This window comes from Rhagoletis zephyria, unplaced genomic scaffold (genome assembly GCF_001687245.7).
Source record: "Rhagoletis zephyria isolate East Lansing unplaced genomic scaffold, Rhagoletis_zephyria_1.1 Rzeph_scaffold_00249, whole genome shotgun sequence".
Lineage (NCBI taxonomy): Eukaryota > Metazoa > Arthropoda > Insecta > Diptera > Tephritidae > Rhagoletis > Rhagoletis zephyria.
In genome coordinates this window covers 226,438-243,067 of record NW_016157333.1, presented here as the reverse complement: position 1 = coordinate 243,067, position 16,630 = coordinate 226,438, and the positions used below count along the sequence as shown (strand labels likewise).

General features: G+C 35.0%; 2 protein-coding genes across 9 annotated transcripts in view; one reads left to right on the top strand and one right to left on the bottom strand.

The window, feature by feature from the left end:
- Positions 1-13,943, top strand: part of Cyp49a1 (Cytochrome P450 49a1) — a 43,571-nt gene extending 29,628 nt beyond the window's left edge. Inside the window, exons 5-14 of the mRNA XM_017609714.1 lie at positions 5,218-5,298; positions 5,695-5,811; positions 7,117-7,193; positions 7,400-7,595; positions 7,798-7,963; positions 10,916-11,085; positions 11,216-11,294; positions 12,770-12,872; positions 13,174-13,298; positions 13,550-13,943. Coding sequence (XP_017465203.1) covers positions 5,218-5,298; positions 5,695-5,811; positions 7,117-7,193; positions 7,400-7,595; positions 7,798-7,963; positions 10,916-11,085; positions 11,216-11,294; positions 12,770-12,872; positions 13,174-13,298; positions 13,550-13,663 — 1,228 coding nt within the window. The 3' untranslated portion in view covers positions 13,664-13,943. The remainder of the gene's footprint in view (positions 1-5,217; positions 5,299-5,694; positions 5,812-7,116; positions 7,194-7,399; positions 7,596-7,797; positions 7,964-10,915; positions 11,086-11,215; positions 11,295-12,769; positions 12,873-13,173; positions 13,299-13,549) is intronic.
- The window catches only part of Galphao (G protein alpha o subunit), a 106,288-nt gene that overhangs the window by 33,700 nt on the left and 55,958 nt on the right, over positions 1-16,630 (bottom strand). The window lies entirely within an intron of this gene.

The following is a 16,630-nucleotide window of genomic DNA, read 5'->3' as shown; positions in this document are numbered from 1 at the left end:
ACGTATGCTTAATTACTTTTGAGCAGTGATACAACATTCATATATGTATATGTATGTGCATTGGTGTGGTCCTTAAAAAAATAATACCGCAGTCTCAGATATCACATATAAATTTTGGTCTCGATTGAAGTCGGTTAAGATTTCTTCATAGGGCCATCTGAGCTTTGCCACCTGTGCGGCACGCCTTAATTGTCTCCAATCGGGACCGAAAATTTATAATGTGATATCTTCGAATATAGAAGCACCGACGTAGGGTTGAGGCTTAGGAAATCTGATGGAAAAAATTAGTTTCCTGCATTTAGAGACCATCCTCAGTTTTTTCCGTTTGGTATTTGTAGATATCTATTGTAATATCTATACCAACTTTCAATTGTCTACTTTAATCAATAAAGGGCGCTCAATGAACTTGAAGTGCGCACTCAGTTCTCTTAAAACTGACATATAAGATTATTATGGAAAGGTAATGTTGCCATGACAACTGAAGCCTGTAATATTTGTTCGGCTAATTTAAACTTGAAACATTATCAGGTTGCTTAAACAATTCTTTGGTTAATCTATCGTTACCTAAAGGTGAAAAGGTGCTAAGTCCATTTTTTGAAAACTTTTTGGAGACCCGAAAACCCGTATTAACTGTGTATTATCTATCATTTTGCTACAAAAAATTCAAAATTTTAAAGAGTGGATTTAACACCTTTTCACCTTTATGTAGCGATATGGATCATAGAGTAAAAAATAAAAACTTCATGAACATCCTCTAAATGTATGCTTAAAATCGTAAAGTTTGATGCCAGCACCTCCTTCGACAAGAGGAACAATTTTAGAAGCAGCCCCGAAAACTATCTTTGACATTTTTTGTTTGGCCACCTTTATGTACATACCTAGCACATTTAATGGCTTACGCGCGGTATGCGTGTGAAATTTGAGTTATTAAGCGCATTCGTTCGGCATTGCTTGTGCGTAGTTTTCTTTAACGGTGCCAGCAAATGGATGAATGAAATCGTATTAGAATCGTAAATCTTGAAACAGGGAAGTCACAAAAGACGTTAATATGGATGTATGCATGCAGTAATGCTTGACAACCTAAATAGGCAATGCACATGCGCATACGTCACAATGGGTGCGTCAAGTGAATATCACAGGCGTGCGCGCGTGAGCAGTTGCACGTTAACCATCTGCTTGATAGAGCCTAGACGGTTGACAGGTGGAGGCTGTTAAGACGAGCCGAATTTGGGTGGATGAATAATAAAGCGAAAGCCTTACCGTTAAGTTGTAGTAAAAATATGGGTTTCTGCATATATATTTGAGGTTACGTTATGCCTCATTTTAATATTGCCTGCGGTTCATCTGTCAACTAAAATGAGCTATAAATGAAGGCAAACGTTTTTTGTTGAGCTTATTTCCATTTTATGTAACTATGTATACTGCCGGCAAAAAGTATTGGCGCAGCAAATTTTCCACATTATATGCAACAATTTTTTTCTAATATTTTTCCGCCATTTTTTTTATAAAAATATGGTTCATTCTATAACAATAAATATAAAAATATATTTACTAAACTTTGTGCAAAACTCACGAAAATTCAGAAAATTTTCATGTAAATTTTCAACATTTTAATCACATGTTTTAGAATCTTGTATGAGTATTTTATTATAACAAAGCACAAGTTTCAAGTAGCTAGGAATTACCACTGATTTTTGGCAATTTTTTTTTCATGCAATCTCTTCCAAACGAAAAATTTTTCTGGAAAATACTTTGTATGGAAAATATGCAAAACACTTTCAACAAAAAAAAATTCTTAAAAATCAAAGCGACCTTGCATTTTTTTACCAGAATTTAATGGGCTTGAAAACTGCAAACACAAAAAAAATTCTAAAGAATCTGATTAAAAAGTTGAAAATTTGCATGAAAATTTGCAGAGTTTTCCCAAGTTTTGCACAAAGTTTAGGAATTATATTTTTTTGTCTTTTGTTGAACCATATTTTTTATAAAAATTGGCGGAAAAATATTAGAAACAAATTTTTGTACATATGTATATATTGTGAAGAATTTGCTGTGCCAATACTTTTGGCCGGCAGTGTATATGCTATGCTCTTAGTAATGTTTTTTATGGCACCTCATATTTTTTTGCCATTCATATCGGTTAAAAGGCAGGCCTAATTTTCGTCTGCGATATCAATGGTGACGAAATTCCCTTTTGTACTACTTGTCCGAATCATCAATTCAAATACGCATAAGTGTGCTCAAATATTTAACACTTAACTAAATAGTGGATTTTTGTTGCCGACAAATTTCTGTTTGTTGATTTTTATGATTAGAGCTAAACGTCAACGGTTTGGCGCGAATTCGCACTTTCGATTTCAGTCGAAGAATTTTCACTTTTTTTTCTTGAGGTGCTATCGATACATTTCGTAAATACACTCAAAAACGTTAAGATAGTGGTAAATTGCTAAATTGAACTGGCTTTAGCTGTGTGTATGTATAAGAAATCAGCAGTGTTTTGGTTTTCATTTTTCTCCACTAATTAACACTTCCACATTTTTTTTGAAAATAATGAAATCATATACATAACTCTGTTTGGCTACCAAATAGTAATACAACAACAAAATTCTAGCAACTTTATACGGCACAACGCGCACTGATTCTTGTAAAATTTTTCCGTAGAAACAGTAACTGGCCTTGAAATTGTTCCAGGTGGGCATAATTACGAAGACTAGTTCTCTATAAGTTTTGTCCATTTATTTTGTTTCACAGAAATATAGTTGATATCACAACGAAAACCTTGCAATTTAATGTTTGTTAAAATTCACCAAATTTCAAACATTTTAATCAGAATTTCTAGAAAAAAATCGGTTCTACAGTTTTGTCGCCTATTCAAGTTTAGTATCTATACATACAGTAACTGGAACAAATGTCCAGGTGTTGATTTGTTTTAAATATTTGTAATATTTTTCGAGCTAAATTTTTTTTGTTATTATTCTACAATTTTCGACCGAATTTTAACCAAAACCATATAAATTACAGTTTCAAACTTAATACGCATTTATTTCATAAGAAATTCATGCTTATATGGAAAAAAGTCCAAAAACCCGACACCAAAAAAAAAAAAATTCTCAAAAATTAACGAGATGTTTTAGTTGGTTGAAACTTGCACTTCTTTTGACTATAATTGTATGGGCTATAAAGCTGCATACCCACAAACGTCATAAAGATTCAGATTAAAATGTTGAAATTTTGATTAAAATACGCTGAATTTTCCTCAATTTATAGTAAAGTCTGAAACTGTGGTTTATATGATTTTGGTTAAAGCTTGGAAAGTTATAGAAAAATAACAAAAAAATTTAGCTCGAAAAACATTACGAATATTAAAAAAAGATCAACACGTGGTCATTTGTTTGAGTCACTGTATAATACGCCAAGGCATTTTTTGTCCAGGAATAAGATCTGCACCGTTAGAAAACTTAATTAAATTTATCCATCGCTCGTTCGATACTCTAAAATGAGATGTCGAATTAAGGGGCTTGGCCTGTGGATATGCAGTAAGCTTTTAATTTTCCGAATCTTTAAAAAAAAACTTAATTCAAGTTTTGCTTTTGAAAAGGCTTTATTTCTAAACTAAATGTATGAGGGTTGCCACCTGTTTTAAAAAATAAATTTTAATTTAATTTAAGGCAATAGAAATACCGCCAGATGGAGCAGGTTTAAGGAGATAGTAGTTAAAAATATTTTGCAAAGAGTTGCCACCTGTTTAAGAGTCAAAATTTGTTAACTTATACACAAGTCGTATGTAATATTAAAAAATGGGTGCCAAAGAAACGAGTGTTAAGAAATCTTTAGTTTGAACTTATAGAAATTGTTGAGGTGTTTGAAGAGGGTTTCCACCTTTTAAAAAGGTTAGATTCAAATTATTTACTAATGAATTATTAAAAGTTGGGTATCAAGCGAAATGGTTTTGTAAATTATTAATTTCTGAACTGTGTTTGGGAGAGTGGCTACGTGTTTAAAAATAAAATTTAACTAACTGATCAGTTAATTGCAATATGATACATATCAGGTAAAATATATTTAAAACAATTCAAGTTTAAAAATACGATTACAGGGTTGCCACCTGTGTGAAAACTCCAATTTATTTAACTCATATACAAGTTAAGTAAAATGTTAAAATATGACTGCCAAACATAAGTTAAAAAAAAAAAAACGTTGAAAAAAACTTTCATTTGGGCTGCCATCTATTCGAAAAGTAGTATCTATCAACAGCATTTTTTGTGAAGATCATCAGATCAGTACCGTTATTTCGAATTTCAAAATGATGTGTCAAATTAAAGCACTGGGCCGGTAGATGCGTAATAAGATTTTATTTTATGCAGTTAGAATTTTTTTTAGCAGTGCGGTTCACTCAGAAACGGTTGAGCGGATTTAGACTTGACTTGAAAATTGTATATCGGGCCAGAATGTATAGTTGCCCGAAACATTAACTTCACTCAGAAACTTGGAGAAGTATAGATTTTCTAATTGTAAGTGGAAAATATTAGAAAATCTTTGGCGGCCGAAAACATCATTTTGTTACTTAGGGCTTTTGTTGAAGCGATCGAAAAACAAAATTAACTCCACTTAGGCTTTTTAACCGAAATATCACTTATAATTAACTTAGCTTAACATAAACAAGTAACTTTTAAGCAAAAAACCAAACCGTATTAGTATGGGATCATCTCTGAGACACTACCTTTCCGATGCAAAAAGAATATTCGAAACCGGTTGGCGTGGTCCAAAGTTATGCGGTAACATACATAAAAAATAAAATCAAAACTAAAACAATAAAAAAAATAAACATATTCCGACGAACTGATAACCTCCTCCTTTTTTGGAAGTCGGTTAAAAACCTAAGTGAAATTAGTGATGTTTTAGTACTCAAACAACTATAATTAAGTTTTTCTAATAAAATCATTTTTCATACAATGACATAACAATATTGTTGAAGATAAGTTTTTTTTTGTTAACGGATGCCACATTTATCCATTCGAGTATTTTATAAAGCCTTATAACTTTGTTATAGTTAACACTATTAAAATAAGGAAAATACAGATCAAAGGGGTTTTCTCCAAAGATTAACACTATAATATAAACCCAATTGTGAGTTATCCCGACTTAGGCTACTTAAAAAAAAAAAATGGCACAGATACATATGTACGTCTCTTAACATTTCTTTTTCCACACTTACAGACCCTCAATGCCCTCACTCAAGCACTACAAAGGTAAATTACGGTACGATTTCTTTGGTGATATCGCTGGACTTATTGGTGTGTAAGTGTAAAGAGAGTAGCAAAAAAAGAAAGTGGATTACAAATTAACTGTCAACGCTTTTCTTGTATACCTACAAACAAACATAATGCCACTTAAATGTACATATATTAGGGCTGGGACAATCCGCTTATTCGGATATCCGTACGGATAAAATACGGATATACGGTTGATATCCGCTCTCTTTTCTTACCCGGATAGCCAGTAATATCCGGTTAATATCCGGATACTCCGATTTTTTAAGCAGATGTTCGAATATTCGAATATCCGGAATATACCGATATTAAAAAAAAAAACCGGATAGAACTCCCAGCCCTGACATACATACATACATACATGCATTAACGCATGAAATGAAGAGTAATGTAAATGTAATGCAATAAATTTGTATTTCCCTAGACATGGCAAAAACTGGGCGATGTTCCGACAAGAGGTACAACAAATACTACTACAACCGCAGACGGCAAAACAGTATGTGCCATCACTAAATGAAATAGCTAGCGAATTTATGCAAAGGTGCAGTTTTTCCCCACAAATAAATGGACACAAAGATACATATGTATGTACATTAGACTGCATCACCACAAAAAGTTTCGGGTTTTCTGCCGGGATCACAAAATGTATTACATTTGAAGACGTCCACCAAAATATTTCGGAAAAATATCGTCGATGTTTTTGCAAAACTGTCCATCGCCCAATTGCAAAACCGCCTATCTTACAGCACTCGAATTTTACAGTAGAGCAAAAAAAACGGTTTATTCTTTGAAGGCATTGCTTTGATAGGCGGTATTTTCTCTAGCTACTGTTTTACAAATCTGTTGTTTTAATGCATAAATCTCGATGCATACATCTCGATGCATGGAGTTCGGGGTTACCAAATCTCATTTTTGCCACACGGCGATTTAAGCGGCTTTGCAACTGGTCGATGGGCGGTTTTGCAAAAACATCGACGATTTACGTGAGCTGGGCCGATGTGACAATACCTCCGAAAATGGACTTCTTTATGAATAGTAACATTTTCTTAAGAGGATTTTTTGAAAAAAATCCCCTCAGATGACAAAATAGTGTAAGTTTAAAAATATTAAAATTTTGTTCCACGCAATCATAATAATGACATTTTTTTTTCATCATGGAATGAGGTTGGTTTATCTTATCTTTCTCTTTCAATGAGCTTATTTGCAAAGAAATAAGAAGGGTGAGAAAATACATTTCCATCCCTTTCCAATTTTTTAAGCTTAAACTGATTTGTCATCTGAGGTGATTTTTCTCAAAAAAGACTTAAAAAACTATTTTTATTCACAAATTCATTACATTTTTGGAGCTTTTCAAATCGATCGAGTGGCTCGTTTCTGTAACTCTTATCTACCAATTATTTCTCTACTGGTAGAGAATATACGTCATTCTCTACTACTCATTAGCAGCAGAGAACAAGGCGGCGAATTCTTGTATGAATTCGCCTTGGTAGGGAATTGTTAGAGAAATCAGCTATAGGTCACGTAAATCTTAATATTTTTCCGAAATATTTTATTGCAAGTCTTAAACTATAATATATATTTTATAATTCTAGTGAAAAATCAGTACCGATTTTTTTTTTTGTATGGGGAGTGATGCAGTCTAATGTAGACACATACATACAGCCATTTGTACATACATACAAATTTAGTATTTTCGCATAATTTTTGTTAAATTTCAGTTAAATGAAATGTCAAAAAAGAAGAAGTGAAATAAGTACACAATTTGTTTGGATGCTGTTTGTACACAAATCATCTGAAGTAATAATGATGATGTGGCTAATGTTTTTGCGTAATTTATAAATTACAGAGTACATGAAATGCGCAATGAAAATGATGAGCTGCCAGCAAATTTTCTACACGAACTTCACAAGTGGGCGTTGGAATGTGAGTATAGTAAATGAAATTGCAAAATACAAGTATATATATGACTGACAGGACATGGCGTGTGTGTGTGTGTGTACGGTTGAAAGTGTGGGTTAGTTTAGAATTATACTCGGCTGAAGTATGTATTTCGTGTATTAAACAGCAATAACAGTACTTAATGTACATATGTATGCATGTATTTTGTCTTTTTGTGTATTCTTTGTTAGCTGTGGGACGTGTGGCATTGGATACACGCCTTGGCTGTTTATCACCAGACGGCAGTGAAGAGTCCCAACAAATCATAAACGCTATAAATACGTTCTTTTGGGCTGTGCCACAACTGGAGCTGCGTATGCCACTCTGGCGTTTCTATCCGACAAAGGCGTATCGCAGTTTCGTAAAGGCGTTAGATCAGTTTACAGAGTAAGTTTTTGGCAAAATGATGATGCGCATGATGAGAGTGTTGACGTTGATGTTGATGGTCCTTATGGAATACTATATGTAGCTAGTTTTTGAAGTAATTAAATAAGCAGATACTTGTCTCATTAATTCTGTAAGCTAATTACTTTTAAAACAAAACACAAATTTGCTTTCAATAAATTTCAAATAATTTTTCGTTTCTTAGAATTTGCATGCGTAACATAAGTCGAGCTATGGATCGCGCTGACGCTACGAAAGCGCTGCAAAGTGATACTACCGATTCGATAGTGGGACGGATTGTACGTAAAACGGGAAATCGCAAATTGGCGGCGGTGCTGGCGATGGATTTATTCTTAGTTGGTGTTGATACAGTGAGTCTATTAACAATTTTTTTTTTAAATCGTTAGAGTGCAGTTTGGGAAAAGGTGAAGAAATACGACTTTTTGTAAACTAATACTTGAAAATGCTTCTTCTTATTCTTTGGCCCTGTTCAACAAAGCACGCCAGTCGTTTCTCTTCTGTGCCAACTGACGCCAATTGGAAATGCCGAGTGAAGCCAAGTCCTTCGCCACTTTGTCTTTCCATCGCAGTGGGGGCCTTGCTCTTCCTCTGTTCCTGCCATCACGACCCGCTCTTAATACTTTCAGAGCAGGATCGCTTCTGTCCATTCGTACGACTATATGACCAGCCGGTGTAGCCGCTGAATTTTAATTCGCTGCACTATGTCTACGTCGTTGTAAAGCTCATACAGCTAATCGTGAAATCGTCTGCGGCATTCGCCATCGCCAACGCGAGAAGGCCCACAAATCTTTCGCAGAATCTTTCTGTCGAAAACTCCTAGAGCCGATTCATCAGATGTTTTCATTGCCCACGCCTCCGCGTCATACACCAGCACAGGCATGGTGAGTGACTTACAGGCTAACCTAATACGCACGCCGCGATTTTACTGTCACAAATTTTTCATTCACATACAACTTGTATGGGACCAACCGAAATTGAACGGTGCGCGTATGAAGCTAACTCAATTTCCAATTTTTATTCAGCGTGACATTTTGATTTGACGTTTCGCTCAATGAAATCAAATGCAAACGCATGCAAGCCAATTTTGGGTGACGTATAGCCACGAATACATATTAGGTTGGCCTCAAGGCGAATTTATACAAGGTGGTGTTACTGGCGAATTTAGACTTTCGCCGCAGTCCTTCTGAATGTCAAAATAATGTGTTTGTTGTAAACAAGGCATATTCCTCGGTTACAGCGGCCACACAACCTAGTTTGAAACAATAGATAAAAAGGGTTGGCCGAAAACAACTCTCCCACTTTAAACACACCTGGGGTATTCTCGCAGTCTTGCAAAGCCCTTGCACGGTGTACGGATTGGACGGTTTGCAGAGCTGTACTATTGGAAAACAAGTTTTTACCGTGCAATCCATCAATTAATATTAAGGACTTCCACAACACTAAATATTAAATACACAAGTATTTAGTTAATGTCGCCTACCGAAACGCCGCATACAAAAGTAAATACTAAATATTTCTTAAAAAAAAAAAATACTCGGTACTTCATAAGTACTATTTATAACTTTATTAAATTCTAAATACTTGCTACTAACAGGCCTATTCTGCGTTGGTAACAACAATTTTGTTACCGGTTAGTAAAGTTACTGTCAATTTTTAAACCCTTTTCGTATTCTCCACACTCTTGTAACCGGTAAATTTTGTTACCATCTCATGAGCAGGTAACAAAATATTGCCCCGTGAAATATGCAACACCAGATTTTACACAAAACTCCATAGCTGAATTGCTGAACAAATTAAAACGCTACCAAGGTAAATTGAATTGTGGTTGGACGAAGTGGTGACAATTGTTGGTAACAAAATTAGCTTGTTACAAAATGTTCGGTTACAAGCAGAATAGGCCTGTTAGTACAAAAATTAAGAATTTCGATATGTTCGGTACTATTGTGGCTTATTGGACTACTTCGGAGTTTTGGGAACTTTTTCGGAATTTCGATATTACGAACGACCATTTGGTAGTTTCTAAACTATTTTGGGACTATTTCGAGTCATTGGGCTACTTTGGGATTTTCGAACTGTTTCGTGTTTTTCAAGACAACTCAGGATTTTACGGGATTTTTTGGACCGTTTCGGGACTTTCACGACTTTCGCCATTCTCGTGACTATTTCGGGATTTTCGGAAATAAAATTCGCTAAGCTGAGATGAGCTGAGTTCAAGTGAATTGAAGTTAGTTGAGTTCAAGTGAATTTAAGGTATAGTCAGTGATGTGAGTTGTGGTGTTGGGAGGTGAAATGAGTTGAGTTAAGGTGAGTTTCGTTGAGACGAGTAATGTATAGTAAAGTATTTAGCCATCTTCTAAGTACATTAGTTCTTTAGTGGCAGTATTCTGCACATCTAATGTATTTACCTGAGAGTTTCCACCTTTTAAAAAATTATATTCAAATTATTAAAAAAATCAATTATTACAAAATGGGTACCTACCGAAATGGTACTGATAACATTTGTTTCTTAACTTAACTATAAGAGGGTTGCCACCTGTTTAAAAAATCAAATTTGATTTGAATGAAGGGTATTAGGTAAGAGAAATATGTATCACCATACTTATGCCAAACAAAGGGGGTTTCAGAAGATAGTAGATTGAAAATATTTTTAAGAGGATTGTCACCTGATTGAATGTCGAATTTAGTTAACGTTAACAATGGCATTCGGATCGCTTATAACTCAGACTAATAATTGGATTATTTTTTAGATTTTCAAATTAACTAGTACTTAATTATCACTGTTAAATACTAAAAAAATGATGCGGACTTCAATGCGCGATTATCGGAACATTTTCTTCTCTTATTAAAAAAAAACCAAAGCACTTCACTCAGTGTGTTTTACATACCTGCCCCAATTCCGTTGCGTTTAAAATATAAAATAAAATATAAGTTCAATCCGAAACATAAAAAAAAAATCAAATCAACAAAAAAATTTTGTAAACTTTTGGCGGCGCTTTGATAAATGGCCCGGTTATTTTCGGTCTCTGGTTATAGCACTTGAAAGTGTCTGCAACGAGCACTTCAGTACAGACAAAATTAAATTACATTTCTTTCTATGTACTCATGTGAGTATGTAATCGAATAAATATTTGCTTTTCAAAGCAACTCCCAATATCTGACATGTGTATGTATTTAATCCTAATATAATCACTTTAGTTGTTTCTCCTTTTTAATTTAATATATGTACCTTGTCATCCAAAAAACTAATATGTGATTTCTTTTTTATGGTTTTTTTTATATTTATTTTCATATTTTCAACTAAGACCTCAGTCGCCATCTCCTCAACCATTTATCAGTTGGCGAAAAATCCTGAAAAGCAACAAAAGCTTTTCGAAGAATTACGAAATGTGTTTCCGACTCGTGAAGCAGAAATCGATCAAAGCGCTTTGGAGCAAATACCCTACTTGAGAGCCTGCATAAAGGAGACTTTACGGTATGTTATTTTTACCTGAACATATATGTAGGTACATACATAATATTTTCGCTTTAATATATGCGTTTATAAATAAAAATTAAATCCGTAAGTGGGTACTTAGTTGTATGAAGTTCATTTTTGTTTGCAGAATGTATCCAGTTGTTATTGCGAATGGCAGAAGTTTGCAAACGGATGCCATAATTGCTGGATATCACATACCCAAAGGTGTAAGTACTACCATATATGTACATAAGTATAAGTATATGTGTGTAAGAAAAGCGACAAATTTTAAGAATAAGCTGCTTTTGGCTTTTTTTTTTTGGGTAGTAATTTTTTTTGAATTGATAGAAACTTTTTAACAATTCCGGAGAGAGAAATCTTCAAATTTAAGCGTTCTTGAGCTTGTTTCGCTTGGGGCCCATATTGTAATATTTATTTTAAATGATTAATTAAATTAAAATTGACTTTTAAAAAGGTGGCAACGCTCTTAAAAAATGTTTCGAACTAAAGCTTTCTTTAAAAACCTTTGTTTGACCTCCAGAATATACCGTTTCATCAAATTGAATTTAGCATATCCGTAGGGGCAACCTTCTTCAAAATATTTTCAAAGTAGAGTTTTCTTAAACCTTTTAACTTAGTTTACCACCCATTTTTTAACACCTCATTTAATAAATTAGTAAAATTGCTTTGAACTATTTAAATCGATGGTAGTCGCTTTCAAAAATGTTTTCGAAACTAAACTTTTTTTGATTTAACTTATCTAATCGTTAAATTTAATTTAGCTTTCCAAAACAGGTGGCAATCCTTTTATAAAAATGTGTTTGAAATAAAGCTGTTTTTAACCTCCTTTAAGTGATTTATGAACATATCGTATTTCTTTGGACTTTTGGCTGGGAACCCTCTTAACAAATTACCCTATACGTACTATGTTAATCCAACTCATAAGCTAAATTTTATCCAAACCCGTTTAGCCGTTTTATCGTAAAAGAGCAACAAACATACTCACTCACTCACGAGCTTTCACATTTATAAAGGCAGTGTTACACGGTTGGGAATTTGCCCAAAATTTGGTGTAAATCGTATCCCAATCGTGTGAATACACAAATATCTTTCTTTAACCCAACCACGAAAAACAATTCGTTCAAATTGTTCAATAGAAGTTCGCTGTATTATGCCAATCGTGTGACTATAGAATAAATAATTGTCGCCCCAATTTTCTTTATTTAAAGAAATGTACGAATCTATACAAATGTACCCATCATGTGGCACTGCCTTAATATTTGTAGGATAGGATAGGATATGTAGTAGCAGGCAACATGTTTGCCGAAAGAAAATAGAACAGTTAAGAAGTATACATACGTTTTCTTAATTCGTTTGATACGATATTACATCAATCAATCACTTTGAAAATGAAATTATATCTTTATCGAATTTTATGCCGCCACACGCATCAGACAGTAACAACACTTTTAATACCTAATTTTAAACCCTAATCATATGCTATGTATGGACATGTACACACGTACATATGAATGTATGTACTCACATGCATACATATGTAGAAACATATGTATGTATACATACGCACGTATGTATGTACGTAACACCTACAAACGCCGGACATGTGTACATAAGCCCATAAATTAAATATCACTTAAATGCATTTGTTTTCTCTTTTTCCACCACTTTTCATTTTTCGCAGACACATGTCATATTCCCGCATCTGGTAGTGTCCAACGATCCCGCATATTTTCCAGAGCCGAAACGATTTGTGCCTGAACGTTGGATGAAGCAGAGCGAAACGAGTAAGTTGTCATGCCATTTTGTTTTAAATTGCATGCCACGCCATGGCATGCCAATGCATGTGTCAATTCCAATTGACACAGAAAAAAGTAGTCGCATACACACACACACACACAGAATATGTGAAATGTAAGCAGAAACGAGAAAAGGCAAAAAAGTTGTAATTTTCGCAGGGAAATAAAAATAAAAAATTTCGCGCACAAATTTTGGAGCGTATATGACTATGTATGTGTGGGTGTGCATGCCGAGCTTTTGTTGTAACCTATTCACATGGTATGTATACACTTTCATTACGTTCCGTAGGTGCGCAATGTCCACATGTCGGACGAAAAATTCATCCTTTTGTCAGCCTGCCTTTTGGCTATGGTCGTCGCATGTGTGTGGGACGTCGTTTTGCCGAGATCGAATTGAATATGCTGTTGGCAAAGGTGAGTGATTATCGCATATGAGATGTACTTTACACCCATGAGAGTGCACAAATGAGCAAATTGTACATATGTACGTAAATAGCAGTGTGTAAGTTCCACTTATGTCAAAATGAAAATTTCCAACTAAATTGCAATTTTGCCAAATTGTTGTCAAACACACGCACACAAACCACTACATAAATATATTTACATACATTTTAACATTTTCTCATATGCCATACATACATATGTGTTATTTCATTTACTTGCAGATATTTCGAAAATATAAAGTGGAATACAATTCCGGCGAACTAGTGTATAAAGTTAATTCAACCTACATTCCAGAATCGCCACTTAATTTCAAATTGACATTACGGGAGGAGTGAATGCATTGGGTGGCTGACAACAGCAGCGGCTAACAGCAAGCCAAAATTGCCCAGCAACGACACAAAGTTGCATTTAAGTGGCGCGTACTAATAGGTTCAATATTTGTTTAGTTATTGTTTTTGTTGTTCGCCATTATGTATGTATATGTTAGTCTCGCCGATATGGATTTTATACGTGCTTTTTTATTATACAAAATGTTTGCTTAGTGTAAATGCAAATTATGCTAATGTTTTGTAAATTGTGTACTTTATGGCAGTATTATTAAATTTTGATATTAAGTCTGCACTGGAGTCTTTTTTGTGGAATTATCTAATATTTATTAAATAAAAGGTAAAAGGCGACCTACACGTTTATTATGGTTGTCGTTGCCGATACGAATATTTAATATTGACCGTGGAAAACTTGCATAACCTTAATGATTACAATAATTATTGCCACATCTTTGGCACCTCCTCGTCGCACAACGCTACCCTTTCACATTAAATGTGGACAAAAATTATGGACGAATTTAAATGAAAATTTGTTTCTCAGTGAGTTTGAGAACGCTGAATTCAAAAATGCATTATTTTTTAGATAAGTTTTATACTTTCGCTGTAAATCCAACCTGAAAAGTTTGGTTCTTCGTTCGATTTTCAAAAATCAGGTGTCAAATTATTTATAGGGTCACCTCCTGTTAAAAAACTCGCGGCACCTTCCATTCAAACCGAATTTTTCATAGTGCATATCTCTGGAAGTGTTTATGGTAGGGTACTGGAAATTAGGGATATACATATATGTGATATCATGGAAAAATTGGGGGTATTGGAAAAGGGGGACTGGTAACTCCCATGAGAACTGAAACTTTAATTTTTCTTGTTGGTTGCTGAACACCTCTTGGGTTCACAATTTCACCCGCCAGGTGACGCTGAAGTCAATTTGGCTCGCTCATATTCGAGCTTTGTATTGGTAACGACAAGGGCAATATTAGTGCTGAACCACTGAGTATGACGTGATTTTTCAATTATGCCTTGCGTTAAAGCTTAATTCGGAGACACTAGGATTGAGCTATCCAGGATTTAATCTCAAATTACCACCATTTATTCAACCACCAGAGCCATTGCGCTCCTCGATAAGACATTTCATGTATTTCGACTGAAATAAGTCTATATATACCCGTGCTGGATTATGGTGCAAAAGCATGGACAATGACAACTTCCGATGAGGCGGCTCTTCGAGTATTCGAGAGAAAGATTTTGTGGAAGATTTACGGGACTTAAGGCATTGCAGACGGCGAGTACCGCAGACGATGTAACGATTAGCTGTATGAGCTTTGCAGCGACGTGGACATAGTGGAGAACAGTGAATTAAAATACAGCGACGCTATAGCTCTAAAAGTATTCAACTCGGAACCAAGTGGAGAAGGACAAGGCTTCACTTTGCATTTCCAATTGGCGTCAGTTGGCACAGAAGAGAAACGGCTGGTGTGCTTTGTTGAACTCGGCCAAAATCACTTAGGCCAAATCACTTAGGTTAGAGCGCCAAATAATAATAAGAAGAAAACACCGCTACTCTTCCATTTTGAAATTGCCACCAACTATGATATACAATTTCAAGGGCAGATTACCTATCGGTCGCGGCATTATTGTCGCCTGGAAGTGAAGACGAAAAAGTTATTCAAATTTATTTCGTTGAGCGATTAGGCGTGCTATGAAACGAACACATTTGGCCTTTGCTTCTCTTCAAGAAAAACTTTCGGACGATTTTTCTATCAACAAAGGAGTGGAAGGAGGCAATTCTTACTGAACGGGGTGAATTATCCATTTTTACGGACGGCTCGAAAATGGATTATGGCGAAGGGGCGGGAATTTTTTAAACCGACCTCCAAATCGAAGAGTCTAGTCAATTACCAGTGCTTTGCAGGCAGAGGTCTTGACCATCAAAGAGGCGGGCAAAATAATTTTAGCCTCGAAGCTAGCGAGAATCAGCATTGTTCTTTTCTTGGATAGTCAGGCAGTGCAGACGGTTATGGCTTTAGCTGACAGGCATGTCGTTTCACTGATCTATGTGGCGGGCCACAGCAGAATTGATGGCAACGAGATGGCTGACGAGCTAGGCAGGAATGAGTCGGCTCTGCATTTTATAGAGGCAGAGGAGGTTGTTGTGGCTCTGATCTATATCTAGGGCCGCATATCTTAGCACTGCAAAAAGGTGACGAATAGTAGGTGGTGGAAGAACCTCCAATCCTGCAGAGTATGCAGTAGTCTGTGGCCCACCTACTGCGTAAAACGCAATATATTTCTTATCAAACTAAACAAAAGAGATCTATCTCTACTAACTGCCGTTTACACAGGTCACTGGACCGTTGGAATTCATGACAATCGGAGTTGTTAAACTCGGCACTTCGACCAACCAGCCAAACGAACATGTACGTGCTTCTAGGTACTTGACAAAAAATATTTAGTTTTAGACACATGTACATATGTATTTACTTCTGAATTGTAAAAATAAAATAATGTTTACTGTTTATTTTTTATTTCCTGTTTTATTTTAAACCTAAAAACGTATGGGGTGTGGTGTGCTTTTAAGATATTGTTATGTATATGCAAACAATATCAAATTAGATATAGAGCCAAGAAAAAATCCAAAGCATGTGTCACGAAAATAGTGTTATTGTTTGAGGGTAGGAAACCTGTTAAAAAATCACACTCAATTTAATTAATTAATTGCTAACAAACTTACAAAAAAAATCCGTACTCTGACGGTGCGCTTTAAAATTCAGTACTTGACTCGCATCATTATTTTTTTTTGACGTAGAATACGTCTTACCTTAAGGTATGGGGGCTATGTTCAAATGTTGTAGTTGTAATTTTTAGAGCTTCACAAAAACGCTTATTGCACGAGAACTAATAAAGCGATTTCAAAGAAAAGTGTGGCGTTTCAAAGATAAAATTCCAAACCTGTCGACAGATTCATTTTTGTAAATAACC